This window comes from Wasmannia auropunctata, unplaced genomic scaffold, assembly GCF_000956235.1.
Source record: "Wasmannia auropunctata unplaced genomic scaffold, wasmannia.A_1.0 LD335921.1, whole genome shotgun sequence".
In the NCBI taxonomy this organism is placed as follows: domain Eukaryota; kingdom Metazoa; phylum Arthropoda; class Insecta; order Hymenoptera; family Formicidae; genus Wasmannia; species Wasmannia auropunctata.
This window is the reverse complement of record NW_012026969.1, coordinates 1289508-1317123: the sequence shown is the minus strand read 5'-3', so window position 1 is coordinate 1317123 and position 27616 is coordinate 1289508. Positions and strand designations below refer to the sequence as shown.

The window sequence follows — 27616 nt, the reverse complement described above, 5'->3', positions numbered from 1 at the left end:
CGCGCGCGTACGTAAAATCTGCCCGGTCAGGCGAGCGCACCATCGCGCCGCGCCGCAAGAATCGTAAACGCGATAAGCGAGAGAGAGAGAGAGAGAGAAAGAGAGACACACGCACACACACGTGTCGTTTGCATGCGCGTAACGTACGTTATCGCGTTGCTGTTATCGCGCGACGAGTGAGCGTACCACGGAGCGTGCGGTCGCGACGTTGCGTCGCGGGCCGCTCAACCGACCGCTCGTGTTCACGAAAACGCGGCTCGCCGCGGGCGAATCGATGTCGCCGCACTGCGAGTTGGAGCCGCGAGCGCCGAGCAGTTAGCACGCGACTGCATCGTCCGCTTGGAGCGACGACGGCGTCATCACCAGGGACTAGGACCAGTCCAACCTCGGTAGCGGGGACGAGGAGCATCCTGGAGCATTGTGCGAGCCAGGACTACTCTGGGTTTCTCTTGCAACAGGTACCTATAACGCGATTCGAATCGAAACAATCGACCGTCGATAATTATTGCAATTGTTATAGTTATAGTTATATTCAGCACGTTCGTCTTGTTACCAATTAACCGATGTGTTGAATCTCGATACTTGCGCCAACGAAATTTTTTTTAACACGTACATACACTTTGGTTTTTTAATGAGTCGCCCTATAAAGTTTTGTTCCGAGAGTATTCGATTTCGCGTCAATTTATATTGTTAGTGCAAATGTCGCGACGATGATATTAAACCGCTTGACGATCGAGTGTAAGACTCGAGTGCAGAAATTGTTTAGCCCGCTTTCAAATCAAACGTCCTTTTAACAAAGTTAAGTGTATAAAAATACGTAAAACAAGATATGTATATAAAAAAGATAACACCCAATTACATAAAGTAATTCTTCCTAGAGAATTGTTTTCCGAGGAGTCGCGCACTTAGCGTAAAGACAGCATACGTGGACTGTTCTTTAAATATTGACATCTTAACGAGAAGCATCGTCACTCTTTCAGAAACTCACGCTCGTCGACTTTTATTTTATTTTTATATGTTGTTTTTAAGAGAAAAACGTTACATATGGAAAAGTTGTCGAATGAAAACACGCGACATTGTGCATGTGCATGTCGAAGTGTAAAGATCAGAAAGCTTAGATAACCAGATAAACATCCGAGTCTTATCGGTCGTCCTATAATCTCTAATATGTATATACACCATCGTGTGGATTACAAGATTGCGCCGAAACAGCATGACGAAACGATTTTCCTCGTGACTCACGTCACGCGACGTACGCTGAGTAAGTTGTTCATAAAAAACATAAAACAAAAAATATCTTTTATTATATAAAAAAGAATAATTAACGCTAAGAATTCCGCTAAGAGGAAACGATAGTTTTTTAGCTGCAGTAGTCTTTCATAATTGAATATGTGTGTCGTCGAGTGATTTATTTCAATGACGGTTTTTATCACATTGTTTGATTTATTATAAATTAATTGACATTTATTTTATTGCTCATATTATCTATATCTTTTATAATATGTTTTGAACGAAACAACGGTTCTCAGAATCCAAATTCAATTTGACTAGTTGATGGTATTAGCCAAAAAATTGTGCATTTTAGAAATTTATCTCAGAATCTAAAATGATTAGTATTATAGGTCTTTGAAGATATCTTTATATATTATATTGTGTTTGCATCTCAGATTGTGAATTACTTTTATGCGAAGAGCATGCTTGCAAAGGAAGGGAAAATACAAAATTAATTGAAAAATAACTAGCTGTGCAAATAATTTCTTTGTTCAACTCGGTATTTTCATGTTTTTGCATGATTTATCTTTAAATATTCACGTTACCTTCGCTTTATTTATTAGTAATATTCGCTAATTACATATCGATCCGTGGCCAGACATTTCCATTGTTCTCGCCTCGATTGTGATGGAATAATGGACGCTCACTTCCGTTAGTATCAACTTTACCGGATATCTCCTTTTTTTGCACCGCCTCCAACTTGTCAGCATGTATTATTGTTAAAAAAAGGCGCATTTTCTTTGCGTTCGTTCGAAATAACGAGACAGTCGCTTTCATCTCTTTCACGTCTCTTTTTCATTTTTTTTCTGTTTTTTTCGACGACTACTTTCTTTGTAGTCTAAAATATCAAGCCGCGGATTAGCCTACTTTCTCAATTATTCTGGAGCTTTGCTTCCATACAAAGGAGAATACGAGAGTGACGTAATTACATATTATTCTCCTTGACGTGTGATATGCTCTCGGAAAATAGAGCAACGAACACCATGAATGAGCTTTTCCTAGGACAGCTTGCGCTAACAATTTTGTACCTACTGTTGACGAGAATTAGTAATTAAATCTTTGAATCTTTATTTTTACGTCGAGTAGACGTTTGCTGATGCTTGTCAAAAATACAGTAACGTAAAATATACGAAATACATTATTTATTTGCAAGCTGATTTAATAACTAATAACAAGATATATGAAGCTTCTCAAAGCTTTGCAGTATGCCTTTTAGTTTTTATTACTCTGAAAAATAAATAAATGACAGAAAGAATTCATTTTAATGTATATTTAATGTATGATATTTTTTCTCTTCTATTTTTTGTATTCTTAGATGATTTATATAACCCATAAATATGATTAATATTATTTTCTTTTTTTCTGTCTCTCTCCTGTCTTTCTTTCTGTCTCTTATATAATTATTCGAAGGAGATCTATAAAGAAAATAAGGAATCTGAAAGATTTCTCGTCACCGATAGTACCGACTTTTTCCATGTTACCTATTAAGAATTAAACATGTCTTTAACAAGATCTCAGAACCATGACTCATTAAATGCACGTTATTTCACACGAGGACATTAGCAAAATTGCTCGTCAAACATCGACGTAATTAAGCCGACGTAAGCCATGGGTCACTGAAAAATGCCATGTGCACGCGATAAAAGGAGCGAGAAAGGGCATAGTGTCACGCGATATTACAAAAGTACGAGTATACATGCACGTCCGACGATGATTCTTAAATATTATTTTTTAATGCTCGATTTCAAGGTATCTTATCGCGACCACACCTTTCTACCATGAAAAAAAAAGAATCTTAAATGAGCGATAGAATGTCACGAATTTCTTGCAATCTTAGTTATTTCGATTGTTACGTGAAACATTTTTAAAATCAATTAGGTACAGTCAATTAAGCTTAACTGAAACATAATGCCTGCTCTTATTGTAAATTTTGAAAATATGAAGTCTTTAATAGTACTTTTGTATATGCATATGCGCGAGTGTGTGAGTGAAGCTTATATGCTTTGCTTAATCTATCTGTAGCATTATGTAGTATTATATATATTTTTTTATTTTTTGTTCTAAAATTATTTGTTGGGAAGAAAAGAAATGTATAAATATAATTTTTGAAATAGATAAATAAATAAAAATATAAAATGTTAATATTTTTAGAAAAAGTGATAGCTTAAGAAATGAGTATAATGAATTGGGGAGGGTATAAATAGAATTCAAAACATTTAATATTTAACGCGAGAATGTAATTATTTTACTAGAATAATAATAAAGAAATAACAAAATCGATCATTTTTTTTCTTATTAAATAGAATTTAATAGAAATGTTTATTTTTTTAGTATAGAATTTTTCGTATAAAAATTTCAAAGCTCACGTTTTCTTCGAATGTCAGGTTTGGGCTTGTCAGTATTAATTTTTTTTTTTACTTATCCGACGATATAGCGCTCTCAAGTTTTAATATCATCGTGCCCGACAAGTCGATTTAGGCTGTGTTTCTTAACACCTTATCCACCTTCATCAAATTACGAAGAAAAGCGAAATGATGTTACAAGTGACGCGATGATTAATATGTCCTCAATACATACTATATAAATGATGTCGATTAACAAATTGGTGTGGTAAAGATCATATAGTTAGGTACTTCGAATGACTTGTTTGACAAATTTAGCGCGTACAAGGGGTGTCTTAAGAAGCTACGTGAAAGTGCTGAAGTGAGGAAAGTGTCAGTAGAACTTTCAGCCGTTGACTAAAGTAGTTAAATTCGGTGTGTCACACGATAAATAACTGTATCTCGATCCTTACTTCGCAAACATACCAGTAACGAAACAATTCAAACACTCCGAGTTTCGAGCTTGAACTTTGAACTATCGGATATTTCGGATCTATAAGTATGCAGTTAATACTTGAATTCAAGTAAAATATCACAATAGAATTGAGATATATAATATTTGTATAAGAGAATAAACCAAAATACTTCTATTTGCAATGAATATCATTTTTATGAAGATTTTCTTTGATGAATCTAATCAGAATTATTTGCAGAGTATAAATTTTTCGGTATTGCGAGAAAATTAAACATTTCAATGACTGATTCTGCGAATAAATATTGAATAGTGTGGAATTTAATACGTATTCCATGATATGCAAACACAATCGTAAAGTTGAAAACGTTATTATCCTATATTTTTATTTCAATTGCACGATCAATTAGTCAGAAAGAATAATTCAATTTTCAATTTTCTTTTTGGAGCAGATAATGGTATTTGTATCTTTAATTAGCTTGAGAATCTTTATAAGTACTATAGATTTATATGTAGTGAAAGAAAATCTTTTCATAAGTTAAATGGAATCGATTTTTCTTGAAATAAAATATCGTGAAATTATCAGCTCGTAACAACATAAGGATTGTCAAAGCTGTTGAGTAACGAGTAACTATAGGCGACAACTTTTACGCAGCTTGTAACAGCGAATCAATTCATACATTAAAATTTAAACTCTCTCGGACTGTCAGAAGCAGATGCTTTACCCGTGAAAAACAGTAAAAACATTGTCGATTCATACATCGATCTGTCAGTGTTTTTTACAGTTATAACAAGATGTTCTTTCGGCACATGCCATTCTTTTTTTAATACATACTTTTTAAAAGTGGTTTTAATACTCTTCAAAGATATTGTTGTCCAGTGGTTGTGAAACCGACGATACCAAGCTGGTTTCGCATGATGGTTACACGCTCTTCTCGTAAAGCTTAATATTTTTTATCAGACCAAATCATATTTTCAAGACGCTATGAAAAATTTGCAAAAGTTCCTAGTCAGTAACTGATTACTAAAACAATCGAAAGTATAAAAAAGTCAAAATTATAAAAGAGGCGAATGATAAAAAAAGGCAAAATTATTCTATAAAATAGAAATCAGTTTTTTCGATTGTTAAGCTTTGTATAAAAAAAATCTCTCTTTTATACATCTATTTGTACATTTCTTATTAATTTTTAAAGATTAAAAAGATATTTTTATTATTGTTTATTTAATTGTACAACAGTTACGGCATACTTTAAGAAATTTATAACATAAAAATATATGTTTTTTAAGATGTTATATTAAATAAATCAAAGGTAATATGTTTCATTACTTAAAAAGCGAGAAAAGTGGAAAAGCAGAGATTCGGTGATATTCATTGGAAATGATAATAGAAAATGATCTTGTAAATTTAACTTCAATTAACGTAGGTACGTGAGTGGGACGGTGACTTATTAATCCGTAGTCCAGAATTTTTTTCTCTCGTGATAAATATAGGTAGAGAAAAGGGATATAATCAGGATTGCGAATTACGAATGGCGTTGTTTCGTTTCCAGAAATTTTCCGAGATTTTGATAAATAGCCACCGTCGGGCAGACAAAAGTTCGCATGAGCCTACGTCCGCCGAAAGTGATTTATATAAGCAACGAATCTCTCACATCAATCTGCCGTACATTTGCCGATTAATCAGACAATAAAGAACTACCGTAAAGTCGCAATTTCTTTTCTTTAGTATCTATTGCATTGGTTATAATGTATTATGTACTTTAATTTAAATTTAATTTAACCAAATTAAATTAAATAATTTACTATAATAATACTTCGATATTTATATAATTTGATATTATCAATTTAATGATTATCGCATAATGATATAGTAATTTTATTGTGGTAACCTTTACATAATTTTTGTCTTATATAGATAATGTAGATAGATAAGTAAAAATTATAGTGATTTTAAAATTGAATTTGAAGAATTTGAATTATTAAGTTTAACAAACAGAGAATCCAATTTGCTTGATTTTATAAAAAAATTGCCACGATTGTTCCTTGAGTATCCTTACTCTGAGTACATACTTACTGATACTTTGAACAATACATATTTTCCATGGTAATCAGCAATTTGCTCACGATGACAGCAGAGAGAATTGTACAAAAAAGAGAGAGAAGGACAATAATATAACAGATATCATGTGCAACGCGATAATGTCGTTGTCGCAGTTAGGAAGCACAATCGAGCTGCAAATCGCATGTCTATACGACAACTATATAATTCTTACGAACTAGACCTACTAACCGAGACACGTCGACTATCGATCTACAATATTACACGCACATATGTGTGCCGTAAGCAAACACCGAGGGTACGCGCGCGTACTTTAATGTCTGCGTGTCTGTAACGCGGGCATTGCAGAGAGTATAAAATATGAGGCTTCTACAACAGAGAGAACTGGAAAATTGAACAATTCTGCATATTCGAGCGAATTAATGTAGTATACGAAAACATTTCTTATCAGACGGAAATTTATGCATTTGTTGAAGAAACTACGCAATTCTAAATTATCTTCAATCTTTTTTTTTATAAATAGTTGTTTTTTATAAATAGTTGCGTTTTGCAAGGTAGAAGGTTGGCAGGGTTATATGTAATCGGTATAAACCTTTAATAAAGAAGAATAAGAAAAGTTTTATAAATTTATTGTTACTAATATATCGCTTTGGTCCGTTACTTTGGTAACAATACCTGCAAACAATACCGTGTATTCCGTTATGAATAGCCGGAGTACATCGACCACGAAACTTGAGCACATGTAAACCCAGATAAATGGCAAACCAGGCAATTTAAGCAGAGAAGAGGTTTCTTTGTTCTCTCGTGTTTCATTGTAATTCGAATGAAAGAGCTAATTATGACGTTTCATTGTTTAGCGTAACGAAATTAATTTCTCGATTTTTCGATAGGAAGGGAAGGCTTGGATATATGTATTATTTTCGAATCTTATGATATTTAATTTATATTACTCAATTGTTTAAGCCACATATGTGGCATGTAAAGTATTAATTTTTTTATGTTCCAAATTTAAGATTTTAATAAAAGTTTTTAAGAAAAGTCAAGTGTCTTATTTAGCAAAAAATCGTTATGCCATTTATGAATGGCACTATTTGTGAACAATGTATCGTGGTTACAAATGTGCTTTTTAAGAAGCCCTACAGCTTTTATATTAAATATTTTTTGTTGGTATTTTTTGAGACATTATTTTATCACACTTTGTTGCACACACCAAAATGCTTTATATGTTTCGACATTATTCCATCTATGATGAGAGATTTTTTTTTTCGATAGGGCGAAAGTAGACAAGGCAATCGACGAGGCCCTGACGCAAGCTGGAGAATCGTGCGATCTTGGTGACCTGGGCATGGTTTTAGTTGTGACGGCGGGGCGATGACGCTCAATCACCGTCCGCCGTCATCAGCAGGAGTCCCTCCGGACTCACCCAGCTTCCTGCTTCCGGTCTCCGACGATTGCCGCTATTTGGCGAGGAACATCGTGAAAGCACGCGCGACCGTTGCAGCCGGCAGAAAATATGAGAGACCGCCCCCATCATTACCGAGATCACGCCATGCCACTCGAGGAGGCTCAAGGGCTGTTACTTCCACCCTCCAGAATAGGTGAGTTGTCTTTTTGTAACACGATGTTTTTTTTGTCCTCAGAGATTATCCTCAAAGTGGAGACACAAAATAAGCAGGAAGATTACAATTTATGCGCGGTATTTTAAAGAGTCCTTGAGAGTGAGCAAGTGCTCAAATATATCATATTGTATATCGTATAGACGATTTCAATTATCCCAAATATTTTAGTTTTTGGAAATAAAATTTTGGAAATAATTTTAAGAGAAATTATGCATATTTTATAGTATATTTTATTTAGATATTTCTGATAATCTTTTTTAATTTTTGTATGTGTAGAACAATGAGAATCTATTGGTACATCAAAAATGCATAATTACATTTAAGAAAAAATATGTATTTTCAGCGTAACACAGTCCAGTGAGTTTATTACTCTCTCCAGCTTTTTTCTCACCTACAATTTCTTAATCTAAAGTTCTTTTATCTAAATTTCTTTAGTTATATTTTACTTATCTTTCTGATTATTAAAATTGAAATCACGAATTTTCAATTAATAATGACATCTTGCACTTTCTGTTGTTATAAATTTTGCTGATAAAAATATTTTTTAATTTATATAGCCATAATACGATTTTTTTTTTCATTTTAATAGATTGTCCCGGATTATAAATGTGCATCGAGTTTCCATAGAAAGTAATTTTCTCGTTTAAGGATATTTTCCTGCAATATAAACATAGCGATGGATATTAATTTTTCATTGCGCTTGTACACAATGAGAATATTGCATTGTCCACCGTTAAAATGCTGTAGGCTTAATGAAAGGTGGGAGAAGAGCTGCAACAAAGGTTTAGCCTTGCTCGCTCGGCAGAGGATTATGGGCAGATTATATAGAACGCGTATGCGCGCGAGTTCCTGCGTTGTATAGACGTATAATATATGTATTATAGACGTATTAAAATGCCTCGGAATGACTTAACTCGTCTGCTATTGAACTTCTATGAAAATCCGACCTGAATTCCGCCAATGGCCGAAACCGCACATATAATTCACGGAAATTCATGGAAATTCCAGTTTTACGAGTGCCAGTCTAAAATCATAAAATTTCAACGTTTCTCTTTATTACTGTGGCCACATGTGTAAAGATCGCAACGGTTTACGATACCCCAGCCAGTAGTTCGCCTAAAAAAACTCGGGTATCAAATTCAGTTTTTATCAAGGCCGCTTAAAGGGCAAAGTATATAAAGTACTTATATTAGGACATTGTTGTATTGACATAAAGTATATTAGACACTGCTTTAAACATATATTTATACATATATTACCTGCTTTCCCAATTTGTTTCTTGACAATATATTATATATTGCAAATTTTCTTTGTTATAAAACACAGCTATTGAAATCACGACAGAATAGAATCACAATATATTATGATAGATTTTATGACAGAATATCTTTGAATGTGCTTTACTAGCCCTTTAATAAATTTGTCTTAACAGTAGTTTTATTGTAGCTTTATATTTTATTTATATAATATAAATAAAAAATATGGTATTTTATTTATAAAATAATTTATAAAAAAAAAATATATATATATATAAATAGTTTCGGGATGTATACGTTATAAATGAATTAAAGAAGAAACATAATTAAAAATTATATTTATTTGCTGATTACGAGCAATAACCATACGCCGCGTTTTTCGCTTAGCTTATTCTTTCTATGCAATAAAATATGATGACAAATTATGTTTTCTTTAGGGTTAAAGCAGGCCACCTTTACGCTTTATAAGAGAAACTATTAACTCAATAAATGTCATACCGTTGATTGTGCATCAAATTATCCTGAAAACGAATTGCGGTTAAGGAAGAGAGATTTGGTTAAACGGTTTCAATTTTAGCTCGGCTTATTCGAAAGTGATGAAAATGACACGAGGGTTAATTACCACTTAGTGACATTCCTGCGAAGTGTTGGTGTCTACCTCCGCGTTTTCACCTCTCGGTCGTTGCTTTCTAATAATAATTTTGCGCAACAAGATGGATCGGTAACGCGCGTAATTAATAGAAGTAATATAATTAATGTAAAGAAAGTCACCTCCTTTTTGCATTCGATTATTTATTTTTAACCAGCTGATTCATAGTATATTCCTCTCTTTCTTTCTTTTTGTTTTACGGTAGGTAACCGGGGACCTCTGAATGTGACAATTGTACAGGTTGGCAGAGGAAATGGAGGAGGTGGAGACGGCGGAAGTGATTTACTGAGATTGGAGCCGCCATCGGATTTAAGACCAGCCCCGTCGCCCCTATCTGACACCAGTGCTACCTTGCAGTCTGACAACAATGACACTTCGGTTGGAGGTGAGAAAAACAATATATTACTATATTATATTCGCGCTTAAAAAATTGCCGATACCTGGCAAAGTATCACCGATTTTTCTTGATATAAGGAATCTTGATATAAGGAAGTTTTTTACGATTTTCATTATACTCGGAAATCGGTGGCGATGAACGTTTGAATCTTTGTTCTCAAATTTTGGTTATACTATTAATATTAGAACATTTCAATTTTTTTAACGTGTAAATTTTTATTTATTTATTAAATTTATGAATTTTTATGTTTTATTAATTAAATATATAATAGTTGTAGACAACATAATAAAATGTATAATAAAGTAAACAAAAATATGCTCTTATTTTTTGTAAATAAATGTCATGTGCAAAATATTTACACCACATCATGAAAATGCATAAAATTCATTTATTCCAAGTTTATTAATTCACAATTTCCTCTTTAAACATATTCACATTATTCGCACGAATATTCTGATCAACTGACAGCGCATTATACGCCAGCTGTTAATTCAGGGGTTGGAAATTGACCACAATGTGAAACCGCATATGAAAAATGTAATAGCCGACCACAAAATTTCATATCGATATTACTGATATAATTGGAAATTAATCTTATTAAATCAAGCTTTGCTAATATATGTATAATAATTGAATAGCGTTACGATTTTTATTATAGCAGTGTACAATGCAATAAAGAAAATTATGCATATTTCTTTATTTTCTTGTATTTAATTTTATTATTGCAATAACTTAAAAATAATAAAATATGCTGCATTTATGAGTTTTATAAATATTATAAATTGATGAATAGATTAAAAATTTGGTGCCATTTTTACGTACAAATAATATATTTTTATTCATCTATATTTGACAAATTGCGCAATGTATACGATAAATATACGATGATACGATATCATTAATTACAATTTTTTGGAAGTCCGCGGAATATAGTCTTTAAGTAAATATTGACTATCGAACCGTTTTCGTTCTCCGCTTGACAATTTGCTGACGTCATATCCTGTAACCGGAAGTGTTTCAGCAGGGAGTTTTTGGTTACAGTCAGTTTATTAAGGATTGATGAGAGAAAACGCGAAGTCAGAGTACACTAAAAATAGACGCATAAAAAGCGAGACGATTTTCATTAACGTCTTGTGTTTCAAAGATGTTATTTACTATAATCATTTAGTTGTATAAAGTTATAATATAAATATAGAATATCTATTGTGACAAATTTCTGTCTTAAAAATATTAATGTAATTGTTAAAAACTATAATTTATATTTAGGAAATTACAATTTTTAATAATTTAATCGAAAGGAACATTTCTATTCTTATAGTAATTACTATTGAATACGCACAATAGCTATACTTTTGGACGAATTTAAATCAAATTGCATACTGAATATTATAACATAATTGGTAATTATTACATCGCGATTTGTTTGTAATTTTATCACAAATTTCATAAAAATGTAAAATTTATAATTTTCAGGTGTCGATCCAAGACTATTGTTGGGAACCGGTGGTGATCGCAATACTTGGGAAGGTCGCTATCACGTCAAGGAACATCGACGTGCTGGGAAAGCCACCTTCCAGGGTCAAGTTTACAACTTCCTGGAACGTCCTACCGGCTGGAAGTGCTTCCTGTACCACTTCTCTGTGTAAGTAATTACAATGTTTTGTATCTGCATGCAATTTAGTACAGCTTTCTAATAAAACACTTGGCAGCACATCGCACACATTATTCGATATGGCAACTTATTCGTAAGGATTATAGTTATGCCAGAAAAAATTGACTAAACGAAATTCCTGTAGATGCATTTTTATTAAGAACTGTATTCGCATTTCACTTATTTTTTATCTTACAATTGCGTTTATCTGATATTCTATACTCAATAGCTATAATAGATTTAACATAAAATGAAATGAATAGAGTTCAAAATTGTACATACCCCATTCGCTCGCCTTATCAGCTATTCTCCACGCTCTCCTCGATATGTCAAAGGCGGATTAACGCACTTGACGGCACTACAGCATCAATCTTGTGTCACTTAATAAATATTATTAATATAATGTCTCAAGAAAGATTGATGGCAGTTCCAAAATTTCTTTCTCCATCAGAGATCTGATATATATATATATATATGTATATATATATATATAGTATGGGTAATATATGCGTAATCTTTAAAAATTAATCGTATCCAAAATAAAGCGGGTGTTTAATTTAATCTTTATCATAATCAGTAATAATGAAGATAATTAAAAATTCCCCCCCCCTGCCCTACTATTTCGGAAAGTCAAATGAATAAAAAATTGCAAAAAACTGTACGTTTACAAATAAGTTAAAGAAACCGAGGAAATGCTTTCAAGAAAATTTATATCTACTTTTGTAGTAATGTTCTTATTACATAACTTAAACTCACGGAGGCAAAGAAGAAGTGAAAGAAGTTACGACATCGTAATTCGAAGTTGGATACAATAATAAATCCATACGTACCTGAGCAATACGTTCTCGGATCACGGTTTACGGTTGGTGCTATAGCGAGGAAAGCGCGATTGTTTATTAGAAATTTATATGACGGACGAAATATCTCCGTCCGTATGCGAAGCGCTTTATGCTTCCCCGGAGTATTCTTCGGTGTACGTTGATAAATAATAAAGCTTTACTGCCACGTGGATAAAGCTTTTTGCAATTACCTATCGAAATTTATCATAAAAAGTTGAAGAAAGAAATATTAATACACTATATTTATATAATAAATAAGTATAATATTATATATGTGAGTATTTTTAAATTTACATTATACTTATTTATGTTCTAAATAAAAAAATATGTGTGTGTGTGTGTGTATATATGTATGTGTACACGCACACACTCACATACAAGATGCAATATTTTTATTATGATGTACATGTTGATAATTGATAATTATGACATCTACTGATTATATCTTTTTTTTACAAGGCATTCTTAATTAGAAAGAACATATATTTTTCAACAATTAATCATTTCGTGACATTTAGCGAGTATATACTAGAAATTCTGAATTCTTATTAAGTGATAAACATCAAAAGTTAGAGATACGCGTAATAGAGGTACGCAATGAAGAAACACATAAATTTTTATTACTTTTACGATTGTTCATATAGATAGATGATTTTATAATTCGCTTAGCTTAAGTTTGATGCGCACAGATGGCGGACCTCATACTGACATTTTCTACTACCGTCTGATCAATATTCACGTTCTATCCTTTATCTAGAGTAGGAATCTGCATTAAAGCACACAATTTTTTTAAAGCTTCTTAAATTTTCAAGTTTATCTTACTCGGAATTGATCTTAAAATCGATTTTTTTAGCAAAAGATTATATTAAATATAAATTATATAGATTATGTAGATTATGCTACATTAATCAAGCCAAAGATCTATAGGATAAGCTTCTAGAAATTGCTTTTTTTTCTCAAAAAGATATTCAACATTTCGTGACTTAACTACTGATATAATTCGTGTAATTTCAATATTTAATTCAATATTCAATTTGACTGTCAAGTATGTTTCTGATGTATACATTCAAAAAATATGTGTTATCACGATGATATTGCTTTTTAGCTTTTTTTAAAATTAGATCCATAACAGTATATTGAAGGATAGGGAAGGAATGTAGATATTAATATCAGGGTCGTTTTATGGCGTTACCGTCGAGTGAAAGAAAATATACTAGGGTTGCTGTGCCAGGTGATATCCTACCGTCATCCCTCAGCACTAAATAACATATTAGGGTGCGTGAGACAGAGAGAGAGAGAGAGACAGAGAAAGAGAGGAATAAATATGTCATTACGCAATGGATTCTATATACAATACGTACCTTTGTCAAAAGCATTTAGTGACACTTGAAAGAAATTGGTCACTTTATATAAAACCGGAAGCATTAATATCGCCTGCTTCGCTTGTATTTACCAAGCAATTATGTTATGTGTGAATTTACCATGGTAAAAGATGCATCCTTTTTTTTTACAAAATAAAATTAATAAAATGAAGTAGCTGAATTATTTACATATATTATTACCTGTGTAAACGCAAAAAAGTATGTTTTTTAAATATTGCTAAGAAATGTAAATATTGACTTACGGCTCACCGAACGGCATTACTGTTTTTATCTATAGTTAGGGATCGTCCTTTGGGTTATCATCACGAAATGGAAGGTTAATGTGTCAGTTTTTCGCGTATATTTCCGGGTACTTATGTAACGTTAATAATATTGTGAGATGTTCTTTGTCTTTATATTTGAGTTATAATAAACCATAAGAAACATATAAATTATGATATAAAATAAAATATATCTTTTAAATCAAATTTAAAATCGCTATTTTGGATATTTCGTTATGATGATTTCCAAAAATTTCAATTCTTTAAGTTATTAATCTTGTAGACACTCAAAGTTATCGATATATAATATTAAAATAAATTAAAAGTGTATTTAATAAAATTATTATTAAATTAAGAATTAAAATTTTTACAATACTATATAGCATGCATACTTATTTTGTTGATGCTAGATTTCTATTCAAAGAATTTCAATAATGTATTCTATGAGGCAAACAATTTTTTTAATCTAGATTTGAATGAAATATTTGATTTCCTTAAAGATTACTCAATATTAATATTAAACTTGTAAATTTATTGCAATACTTATAAAATTTTAATTTCGTATAATTAATTATGTAAAATTGGAAAATATGAAATTTTTATATAATACATAATTATTTATAGTATTACTTACTGGTGTCAATTATTCAAATTATTCAAAGTGTCTCAAAGTGTTAAAGTTTTTTTACTTGTTATAATCGTCTGTACATATCAATCATGATACAATGATAAATTATACAGAAGTTTTCTCTATTTATATGCACTTTGAAAATAAAGCTTCGTGTTTATATACTCCGTAGCAACTCAATTATTGATGTAACGAAGCTTACATTGCACCTGCACCACGTGCTGCACATTGAGCGTAGCAAAAAAGGACAACTTTGTGAGAAAAGTGTAGGATTATTGCCTCATTGTTTGCCTCATAGAATACATTATTGAAATTCTTTGAATAGAAATCTGGCATCAACAAAATAAGTATGCATGCTATATAGTATTGTAAAAATTTTAATTCTTAATTTAATAATAATTTTATTAAATACACTTTTAATTTATTTTAATATTATATACCGTTACGTACATAATACTATGACGAGCTAATTTCGATGTTACTGTTACAACTCTATAATATGACGTGTAGAATTAAGACAGATATGCCGGAAATTCTTGATTTTTTGCGTATGCGTACATTACGTTTCTTTCGATTGATTTCTTTGAAAGAACCATTTCAATCAAATCTTTACGAAAAAAAATGGATTAAGAATCCATAAATGCAACTTAATAATTCATGGCATAATGGCACTTTGGTAACTTTGCGATAATTTGTCAAAATGAAAATAATAAATTCTTTATTTAAAGCACATATAATAAACATATATAATTGTAAAGTTTACTATAATGTAAATTTCTTGTTCAAATTAAGCAAATTTCACGTTGCAACTGTTTGAAAAAAATGCAAATTTCCTTTATCATGCAGTTCTTGTTATTGAACATGATAACGCCAAAATGTAGAACGGTGCTGTGTAACCTTGTGCCACCCTTTTGCGGTACGCATTTCCGACTTGGATGAAACATATCATCAGTCGAAATGTGTCTCACGCGAGCACAAATCGCATACGGTAATTTTAATAATTTAACCATTCTAACCGCATATTTACTTTTTTTCTCTTTCTCTCTTTTATTTATCTGCGTCTTTGTGTAGTTATTTACGTCTTAGAGAAACGAAATTGGAGTACTTTCCTCGTGATATTTCTTCGTTCATTTGCGGTGAATTACGAGTTACACCATTCGTAGTTTGTATTTGATGTTCGGAGGGAGACGAGAGTTTATTCTTCGATAAAATAAAAAAGCTTTCGAGACATCGAATACGCAGTTGGGAAATAACGTAGATTTATGACGGCTATTGTTTGGCGACGTTGAAGATGAGAGAGAAATAAGATCGCTGCTCTAGGGATACGCTCTAGGGACGGAAAGGGCGACTAACGATCAATACCAAATTTTTTCCGCTTTTATAATCTCGCACATAGGTAGACAAAACTTATAGAGAATGAGTCACATATTATTCAAAATAATTTTTTTGGTGCTCTTTTTACATTTGAATCTTGCCAATAATGTGTCTTTTTTTAATGTTATAAATTAATGGTTTTTTATTTATAGAGACAATGTAAATATCATGGTAACCCATTTTAGTATACATCATTGCGACATTTTCGACGTTTTTAATAGGAAATCGTTCTTTTTATGAGCTTCGCTATTTTTCAAACAAAGAAAGACATTGTTCATGAAATTCAGATGTATCGCAAAAACACGAGTATGGGGAATCTGTTTGAATAATATACGACTCATTTTCGTACGAAAGTGCAAGTGATATCAATCCGTAGTCTATTTCATAATTGCAAATATTCATATAGTTTTGTCGATATCTTTAATATGCCGATTTGCTGCAAAATGAGGATGCATAAAACGCTATAAACTGAAACAAAGAAAAAATTTTGCTAAGAGCGTGACGGTGAAGGGTGCTAATAAATGAATTCCTCCGCCTTGATCGCTCGCGGTAACGGATAAATCTAACTACGTATATAATCTTCTATGCACGAAACCGACGAATTCCGCATTGCAGTGGACGTGGAGTATTGTTATATTTAAACGGTGTAAAATTGACGAATGTCATTAATTGCCGTGACCTTTCCTATGCAGCCGTCGTTTTATTTTTCAATAACTTGGTTAGATATGTTGGTTAGATATTGTTGAAAATAGCTGTAGGACACGCTTCGGAAAGTTAATTCTGACTATTATTGGAGCGATGAAACATTCAACCAAATCTAATTTGGAACGAAGATCGCTTGTTTCGTAAAACGACAATAAGTCGTCAAATTAAATAAGACTGAAATTCCTTTGTGGCTAAACAGCAAAAAAGGGAGTCTTTTTTGTATAAATAATTCTTTTCTTCCGAAATAAAATATCATTGTTCCGATTCAGTCCTTTAAAGAATTTGTCAAGCTGAAAATAAAATTACACAATTCTGAGAGAGATAATTTTTCTTAATTAGAGTATAATACTATTGTATATATATTGCTATTGAATTCACTACGACCTTTCTACGTAGAAAAGATTCTGTAATTATATTTTCTTTTTATAAATAACATGATTCAATGACTTTATATCACAGAGAAAAACGATAAATGTGTTGCATCAATTTAAAGATACATAGAATTTGAAAATTGAAATAACATTTTTTGTTGTGAATATTTAACGTCAATGTTTGCATTTTTTCGATTCGTTTAAGTGCATCTTTTGCACAACATCCTGCAGGCGTAACTAAAAAAAGAAAAACGTGATTTTGCTGAATTCGATAAATTTTTCTATTTCTCACGAAAAAAAATTTAGTTTCTAATTGAAGTATAGTATAAAATTTTCTTAATATTTCTAGAAGAGCGGAAATATTTTATTTAATATTGTAAAAATATTCCTTTTTAAGGTTACTTTTGTCGCAACTGAATTAATTATAAAAAAATCAAAAATTGAAAAACTATTCGAAACATACATATTTATAATAAAAAATCTTAAAAATATAAAAGAATCAAAATGCATGGAAAAATTATCTACAATATGAGAACATATATGTATAGTTTATCGATGTTGTTGGAGCGAAATCGCCACTTAAGTGTCATTGTCTATCGTCATGTATATACATGTTTGTCACTGTAAATGCAAAAAAGAGACGAAGGAATTGCATCGATCAATGTGTTGAGTCATGGCTGCGCCAATGTAAAACATGCACTCGATTCATATAAATCGACAAGATTTCAACTCTCATACTTAAAAAATTCATTTCTCATATTCACATAATCTCAGCGACACAAATGTGTTTTGCCGAAAGCAACTTATCCTCAAATCTTACTTTTGTTTTTACAAACTTTGCGAAACTTTTATCGCGCATCGTATTCTGCCAAGCTTTTAGAATTTATTTTTATATATAAACTGTGATACCGTAACTCTAATGTGTTAAAAATTCAAAATCAAGAGAAAAAAACTTTTAAACTGTTGTAAGGTAACATCTAAAAAAAAGGTTATTAATAATTTTATTATTTCATTTAATATTTTTTTATCAGGCATTAATTTGTTTAGGATTAAAATGCAAAATGGAAAACAATTATAAACTTAAAATTTTGTAAGAAAATGATACGAAAGCAAAACTGTGCAAAACTTTTTTTAAACGTTGATAAAATCTGCACGTACGTATGTAAATTAAAACAGGCATTTTAAATTTTATAGTTAAGGAATAAAAAAAGATTAAAATGCAGAATTGAAAAACGTGCACGCTCGAGCATGATACTGAAAAGGTTCAATGGCATTGAAAAGAAGTAATAAAAAGATGGAGATAAAAGACAAAGTTGTCGATGGTAGACAAATTCGTCTGGCACGTCGTTCACCAAAGAAAGAAAGTACAGAATTAACTTTTCCATTTTTGCGCGCGTGTCTCACGATGATGAAAAGTGCTAGTCTATCTTACGATTGGTTATATTACCGAGAAGGTGCATGTAGATGTGCCTGTATAAAGAGGAGGAGGAGGAGGAAAAAGTAAGCAGCGTATGCAGCGAGAAAACTATCGTGACACCGTCGGCACGCCAAGGCTTGGTGACCCGCAAACAGCGGGACACTCCATTCCACAAAGGCCGTCCGTCAAGCATCAATAATGTAGAAGGGTCGTAGCGTGGCCTTGCCGTGAGATATCGACTCGCTCGCAAATATCGATTATTTCCATCCGCGTGACCCGGCAGTTCAAGATGCTGCCGCTACAAAGTCATTTTCATCGTCGTACACGCATACATAATAAGCGGTATGTCGCTGATCAAACGGAGCGCGCTATTAATCCCGTTCTATAATCGCGAATTTCGTTACAATTATACAAGGAAGATGCTATATATTTTATCATGAATGTTTATTTGTCAATTCTCCGCAGCACGAACGAGTTTTATACTATTTAATTGTGTAATTTCAAAACATTTTTAGCGCTTGTTCGATACAATTTTTCTTGTCAAGTATAAGTAAGAAAATCGAGTCGTGAATCGTTGTTATCTAAATCACATATACAAATTTTGATATATAATATAAATATTCTGTTGATGAAAAAAGTCTAAAAATTGTTTTGTATATGCATTTTTTGCTAGTCAAAATATTTAACATCTTCAAAAGAAATTTTATTATCTTTTAAAAACAAGAAGATTGTAATTCTTTTTTATCAAATCGGTATCTGATTAAATATAAATACTAATTATAATAGAAATATTAATTACAAAGAGTTATGCCAAAATGATAAGAGTATAAAACGCGTACAATTCATATACAGTGCATTGAAATGATAACTTTAGAAAATCTATTTTAAATTTTTTATAATGAGAAATATTTTATTGCAATAAACATCTTTACTTAAAAAAAAATTTATTGTAGAAAAACAATTTTGAATTTAAAGTTTCGTGCACTCTTTCGCGGTTTCCTTTGGGATGTAGAGTGTAGAGTTACAGTGAACTTTGAATGCGAATATAATTTCTACTGTTGAAGATAAAAACTACAACTCGATATATCAAATGGAAATATAATATTGGAAATATAATAAAAATGCCATTATGTGTTATCGCAGTTTTGTTTTTTGTTGGTTAGAGTTGTCATGGATATTTGAAAGCATTAGAATATACATATAATTATAGATCGTACGGAAAATGGAAAACTATTAACGTCGCTGAATTTATTCGATTTATATCGCAGTTGAAGCATAAATATTGTTAATCTCAAACGGATTTTTCGCAGATTTAACATTTTATGGCTCACTTTATTGTGGAATATCTAGAGTATTTCAGCACCACTGAATATCTTTTTACAATTATATAAATAAAAATAAAGATGAAGTGAAATATATTTCTTTATAAAGATAATGTTTAGAAAGAATTTTTTCAAAGAAGAAAACTTTAATATATTAAAGATCTTAATATTTTATATAAAAAAAGATTATAGTGTCAAAAAAGTTTAAAGCCGATGGTATTCGAAACCTAAAACAAAATAAAGCATTTAAAATTTAGTTAGATACATTTATCGTTTGTGTTAATTATATTTTATATTACAAATTAAGAACCTATCTCTGCTAATAGAAATTTTTATTCGACTTAAGTCGATTACAATTTGATTAAAGAATCCATCATTGAAAGTAAGGTCACAGGCCTTGTGAAGCCTTGTGCATAATCATACATTTTATACTGTCGTATTTACGCTTAGAAAAACAAACATTCCTTAGAAATAGAAAACATATTCGCCAATCTGACAATAAGAGACAGACAATAAAATATTGCCGAGATATCGAGTCTCAGGAGCCAAGTTATCGACTCTAACAATAAGCTCGCCAGAGAGATGGTGAATCAAAATTGCAAGAGTAAGAGCGAAGCGTAAGAGCGGAACATGTTCTACTTCCGTTTTCACTCTCGTTTGTCAGCGTTTTATTCTTTTTTTTCTTTCTCTCTTTGATCTCTCTTTTCTCTCTTCCTGCCTTCTCCTCTTCTACCTCTTCTTTATTCTCCATTCATCTTCTCAATTTCCTCTTTTTTCGTATTTTTTCTCTTTCTTTCTTCGGTCGCTCGCTCTATTCTGTAGCGGGTGTCTCTATCGATCGTGTGGGCTCTATAAATAGACACGCGGCACGTCGACGGTATTTAGCATTTCGCAACGAACTACTTGCACCAACTGCGTGCATTCGTGCAGCCTGCTTGTGACAAGTGGGTGACACGATGTTGGATCTCTCGGCGAGGAAAAGGTGACGGGGCCGCGTGGGACGCAGTCTGAGCGCGACTGATATCTTCTTTCGCGGCGTTTATCCTTCTTCGTCCATGATCCCATCCCGACAATGCGTTTCTTTATGCTTATGTTGACGAATGGCGAACGATGACAATGTTGTTTCAATGCAGAAGAGCGTGTCAAGCGCTTGTGGTAGGAAAAACTGAAACCTAATGACTTTCGCTAATGATTATGACGAACGATATGTGAATGATAATGACGATGATAAATGGTGATAAAAATATGTAAAAAGAAATACTTCTATAATGTGTTAGAACGTTTATTTGGATTAAACGAATAATCTATTATATATCTTGGCGATTTTTATTTCTGAATTATTTGTATGTGGAAGGACAGATTGAATCGCAAACAATTTTGTCTAATTATAATACTAATAGTAAGATTTTGTTTTTTTAAATTTTGAATTATTCTTTAGCTTTTGGTGTATGCAGGATATATTATATCGAAAAAAAGTTTTTAGACAAGTCATCAATAAAAACTCAGTTCGCAATTTAAATGACCCGTCGAGTTTGTTAGAAAAACCGATTCAATTAATTTTAGGCTGACGAGAGTTTTCGCTTGTAATGAATTATGGATTATGTTTCCAAGAAGATTCCAATATTCATAGACGCAAAGAGTGATTTCGTTGTATAATTCAGCCATCAAATTCTAGCTCGATTATCTTCGATATTCGCGTTTGTTCTTCTGCTGTCTCCGGTAATTTTGTCCGTAATCTTCTTCGTTTTTGAGAGGTCGGCCACTATGCATCTTCGCTTTCATCTTATTCGCCGCATTACGGATTTCTGGATTATCGATTTATTACCGTCTCATTATCCGAGAGGTCAATTAAGCTACCTCTCGATCGAACGATACATCACGATCGTATCATGCTTCGCCAGATCGTACTATGATCTTCAATTTTTCGAACTTTGCACCGATTTAAAATAAAATTATCGTAAAATGTGAACATCTTTTCTATTAGTTAAATTTGAGAAAATGAATAATAAGAGATTGTAGAGAAAATAAAAAAATAAGAGTTCACTAAAAATCTTATCCGATTGGATTTTTCGCTTTTTCATGTTCTGACATTTTCCGCACCGACTTATCTTTTCGAGAAGATATAGCGACTGGGTTCAACGGATTTACAAGAGATCGTTGCCAGGTGCGTGGGTGTTGCCGGGGTGGAAAAGCGTAGACTGAAGTGTACAGAAGTCGAGGCAACTCCGTAGAAATGCATACGACTAAGCGACATGGCCAAACTCGTCGCGATTAAGGCCGGAACCCTTTTTCGAGGGCACGAGACTGGAAACTTTGCGTCGATAAGGTTCGCCTGCGTTCTCTGACTAGGATATATTTGATATTGTCAGGTTCAGTTGGTTCGAAATATTGTAGCATTAATGACGACGGCACAAGTTTCACGATCTCATAAGAAAGTTGCTTCGGAGTTAGTTGAGATTTATTTCCGTTAAGTTGAAACTCATATTCATTAATAGGGATAATTCTAAAATTAAACGATGCGATACGAATGTATTTCACTATATCTTGAAAACGATTACCAAAGATTAACAAAGCTCAGATGGAATCTTATTTTTATAATATATACAGATATGAAATTTGTTCAGTTTAATAAGACGAAATATTTCCTATTTTTTTTCTTTTCGCTTTTATTTTTTTTTATTTAATTGAATAGAAATGAGATTTATTTTATTCAAATTAATGAGAAATTTAGATTTGAAAAATGTATATTATCGTTTTTGAAATGTTCACAAAAGATATAATTATCTCACATTGTAGGCATAGGCATGCACAAAATCGAAAACACTGAATAAATTAAAAATTAAAATTGAGAAAGATATTTTTTCCAGAATGTTAACATTTTTCTATATTCTATCCTTCGCTGCAATACGATCTTCAATTGAGGGTTTATCCGGCACGAATCTCGTATACCTATATATTTCTGCTCTCGTACGATCGTGACTTGAATGTTTATACTGAAATTGCCTCCGAAGAAACCACATCATTTATCATATAAATAACAAATGAATTGATTGTCTTATAACAGATCTCAAAATGTCTATACGTCTATAGAATATATAAATGGAATATACATAGACGTATATACATAGAATACGATTTCATGTCATTGACTAAAATATGAAAGAGTCCCATACGTAGCTGAGAAACCAATCAAAAACATTTTATTCATTTTATTCATAACGAAGCTTATGCACCAGATATATTGAAAAACAAGGAGATTATGTTGAAAACAATGTTACCCGCTTTTGTTATAAAATATTTTAACATTATTAGTAATATATATCTATATATTTTTGACACCTTTATCTACTTTTTGCAGACAGATTTCAAACTATTAGTTCGATGTTGCGCGGATGATTACTTTAGACCAAATCTGACTCTTACTGGTCTTTTGAAGTTCAATACCTAACAAGAAACTATCGGGAGAGCTAGTGGACGAAAGACGTGCGCGGGCTAACGTAATCCTCTTTTCCTATTGATTGGCACACAGCTCGTTGTCATAGTTACCAAAAGGTTGCTACAATCCTTTCTTTAGGTGCCATTTATTGGACAAGCATTACTTACTTGAGCTCATAAGCTCATAGTGATATTAAGAGAGCGCCGCAAACAGCGTTCGTAATGGCGAGCGAATTGCTCAAATAGCGGGCGAGTTTCAGTCCACATTCCATCGAATCTAACACGAAGCTTTACGCGAATTTAAAGCAAGTTGCGCGTAAACAAATTGCCGAACGTTCCTGCATCGGAGTACGGCACGCCGAAAATGCATTTGTTTGCATATAACTTTGCATTCGTTCCATCGGCGTATTGCATCGTGATAGCGTCGGTGGAATGCAGGATCTATTTTCCCACGAATCCCAAACGCGAATAACGAAATTTATTCACTGCGGGAAGCAGCCTCCTCCTGTTGTTGAACGTTGCATCGACGCGAATACGTGTTTGTTAGACGCTGTAAACGCCCGGTTATTCCCCGAGTTATAAGGTCACAGGTTGCCCATGAATGGAAGAACAAAGAACAAGTTAAAATGGAAAAGTTTTCTCTTCTTGAGGGACGATATCGAAAAATTTAATCTTTAACCTCGTTCGCGGTCAAACGCGTCTACAATTACAAAAAACATTCGCTTATCAAAAGTATATCCGCATACAATAAGAACTATTATAATTATAATTATTAGTTTTATAAAATAATTATTAGGTGATAGGAAATCGATTTTTGATTGTTTTTTATAGAGAAAATTATAAGATCTTTTTTAATTATTTTCCATATACTTTACAGATATAGATTCCATTAATAAAAATATGTAATATTTTCTATCGAATATTAATGCAAGAAGATGACTAGGCGCGATTGTCGATCGGGCCATGTTACGGTTGAAATGTTTGTGCAGTTAGCTGCAGGTTTGCGCGCAAACATATCCCGCGTTCGGACGTGAGTACACAGTAGCGACGTCATGTATTGGACGAAGTGGGGCGTCGAAATCAATCGAACAAGCGAATTATTGTTCGAATGCGTGTATTCACGGTGGTTGTGTTCCGCAAACACAGCGTCATCGCGTGTATCAGAAGGTTTCGTTCTTATCCAGGTACGAAAAAAGAGCTGATTCTCGTTTTATATTCTGGTACATAAACATCAATTAATTTTGGGCACATTTCATAGACACTGTAGTCAATTATATTCTTGTAACTATGTTTACTATCCTTCTCGTACATTTTTTTCTTATCTTTATCCGTTTCTACAAAACGGATTTGTTTGTTAAAATATTGGAAATTATACAGATTCGTATGTATTTTTTTTATACGATGACAAATCAGTTAAATAGTTTCAGCAGAAGCGAATTGATTATCTACATATATGAATTGAAATATGAATTAATGAATTATTGAAATTAACATATGGAACATTATTTTGTCTTTTTATCTTAAACGATTGAAAAAACCGAAAAACAGAAAAACTAGAAATATTCTCTTATTAAAAATGTGACAATTTGAGAAACGCCTTCGAACTAATTCTCTTTTGCAGATCGTAATTTATTACGACAGTTAAATAAGTTAAATATAATTATGTTATTCTAAACTAAATTATTCACAGCAGCGCGGGATCTCGGATTGCCTGCGAAATCACTTTCAAAACTGATTTGAAGTTTCGGGCATTTTTCTTATTATGACCATGAAGCTTTCTCTTCAGAAGACAAACGCTGCGATCGATATCTATTCAAATGACGAAAAATGTCCTTATTTTGCGTGAACTTGGAACGTTTCAGTTGAATGATCATAGTTATTGCCCCTTTTTTTTGATCATTTTCTTATTAGCTTTCCCCTCCCCCAACGTTGCTTGAGATTAAAGTCTCTCCCCTCGTCTAAATTGCTTTCTTCCAAAATATCCGCTCAAGATTCCGAGCCAATTGGCGCAGAAATTATTCACGCGCCGATACACGCTCCTCACATTCATCTTCATTATTCTCTTCGTGTTCGTTGTTCAACAATTGGGCATTTATAAGGCAATATGTTAAGTGAGCGAGAGAGAGAGAGAGAGAGAGAGAGAGAGAGAGAAGGACGAAGAAACGCAAGTGTGTGAGCGGAAATTCAAATAAGAGCCTAACAAAAGCTCCACGCGCGAACACGAATAATGAAAGTAGCTATAGCATTGTGCACAGAGTTGGCACAGAGTCGTTAAATTTTGTACAAAGCTGCAATGCTTCGACGATTCAACATTTTCTGATGAGAATTTGTATGAATATTTAAACAGACTTATCTTTTAATTTCAATTCGTACTTTTAATTAGTGTTTTTAATTTCTACTTTTTAATTCATTATTTGCTCATCATTCCATTCTTGAAAGCTAAAGATCTAAATTTTTTAATAAGTAAATAATAAGATTAAAATAAAAGTTGAAATTACAAGCCTTTATTGCCTTGTGATTTAATCGTAATATGTACGATATTAATTTACTGCAATTTACACACAAAAATATACAGTTTTATTCTACAATTTCGCATTCTTTCTCTTAATAAAAATTACAAACTTTTGTAGCATATTTGGTTACCTTTTAGATAAACTTTTCGAAATTCATATTTCGTCCACCTGAGCATTGCTGTGTTTTAGTGGGAGGATGATTAATCTCTCCAAGCGAGATTATCTCGACAAGCCGTGGGGTGGAAAAAAGATTGCGAGGATAAAGTGACCTGCTCTCCCGGTCCCGGTCGTGAGCAGGTGCGGGCACCTGCCGGACCGGGGAAAAGAGAGCGGGGGAGGAAGAAAGAGAAAGGAAGAGAGCGATTGCCGGGGTCGCGGAAACGGGAGAGAAGAACGCGCGTCTGGTAGTCCGTGCGCGCCAACTGCGCCAAACGCGTGCAGAAGCGCCAGGCCACCCCTGCTCGGGGTTGCGGAGGGTGGCTGAACTACGAGGTGGCAGGCAAGGAGCCACAGTTGGTTGCGGGCTGTCGCCCTGAGAGCAAGCACGCGCGCTTCCGCGTCCCGGGTCACGACACGCGACCCTCGTGATCGCGTGATCGCGCGTAACAAATCGCGCGCGTCGCATATCGAATGGATCGTGCCGGCCGCGTGGGAGATCGGCCAAGTGATCGTACGTCGCGCATCGTACCGGCGCGACGCCCGCGACGGTCAGTCCGTCAAGGTCTCGTGGACACGCAACAGTGCACGGCACGCCGTGACAGCGACGGTGACTTTCGATGTAATATCCCGGTGTCGTCGTCGCTCCGATCTTTAATCAACTACTGATTTTTTTTCCCATCGACAGCACGTCGATCATTTTTGTGTTTGCGTTCCTCGCGCGCGCGGCTCTCTAGCGGCAACTCGCCACCGAGAAAATCTCGGTGAAATGAATCGTGGAAGAGACGCTACGTGATAATTGCTTGCTCCAAATGGGTGCGGTAAATTGAATCGTGCGACCGTGTGCATGTGTGTTTAAATATCATACGTTGATAATTCATTATCTCAGCGAGAAAGAGAAAGAGAGAGAGGGGGGGGGGGCAGGGAAGGAAAGAAATTGTGCGGTTTCGGCGAGTTCATCAGTGAAGAGATCCAGAAAAATTATTTCACAGGTAATCTTTTATCGATGATGGTGCATATTGTGATAGATGATTAAGTAATCTGGAAATATAAAGTGATGCGGAAGGGGGACTTGGCAAAAATTCAAAACGTCCTAACGTGGAGAAAGATGATAAGTGAAATCGCCGTTCTGAAGAAAAACCGTTTTTCGTTATATTGCGCAAAAAAGAGAAACTCTACTGACGTTTCATGCGCGAAAGCTACAAGCGACCGCAAGCGGAGCGATTCCTTTGGGTCTGCGAAAAATTACTTTTTTTTTCTAACTTGGCAAACTCGGCAGTATATATGTGCACGTGTCTGTACCTGAGACAACTTCCAGACAATTTCGTTGAGCGCATGCAAGTAAGCCGTACCGCTTGATCGCTCTTTAGCCGAAGCTTTAACTGGAGTCAATTGTAAGATAAACCGACGAGATCATGAACGTGGCGTGCGAGAAATGATTTCATTGTTAATCGCAATGGACACGAGTACCGTGGATAGGTTATCGATGGATAATCTAAAGGAGGAGAGATAGAGAGA

General features: G+C 33.3%; 1 protein-coding gene across 2 annotated transcripts; it reads left to right on the top strand.

The window, feature by feature from the left end:
- The first annotated feature begins 226 nt into the window (after window positions 1–226).
- Window positions 227–27589, top strand: LOC105455163 (potassium voltage-gated channel subfamily KQT member 1-like). Of its 2 annotated transcripts, XM_011698266.1 has the most exons (5): window positions 227–458; window positions 7397–7722; window positions 9854–10033; window positions 11519–11687; window positions 27091–27589. In XM_011698266.1, the coding sequence occupies exons 2-5, from the start codon at window positions 7638–7640 to the stop codon at window positions 27092–27094; spliced, it is 438 nt and encodes a 145-aa protein (XP_011696568.1). In that variant the 5' UTR covers window positions 227–458; window positions 7397–7637; the 3' UTR covers window positions 27095–27589. The 2 variants fall into 2 exon arrangements, with proteins under 2 accessions (XP_011696568.1, XP_011696567.1); XM_011698265.1 differs by lacking the exon at window positions 27091–27589 and having other exon boundaries at window positions 11519–12167.
- The last annotated feature ends 27 nt before the right edge of the window (window positions 27590–27616 follow it).

Coding starts and splice junctions, on each gene's coding strand:
- LOC105455163 (XM_011698266.1), top strand. CDS start 7,638: ATGAGAGACCGCCCCCATCATTACCGAGATCACGCCATGCCACTCGAG. Junction 7,723..9,853: donor ACTTCCACCCTCCAGAATAG/GTGAGTTGTCTT, acceptor GTTTTACGGTAG/GTAACCGGGGACCTCTGAAT. Junction 10,034..11,518: donor CAATGACACTTCGGTTGGAG/GTGAGAAAAACA, acceptor TATAATTTTCAG/GTGTCGATCCAAGACTATTG.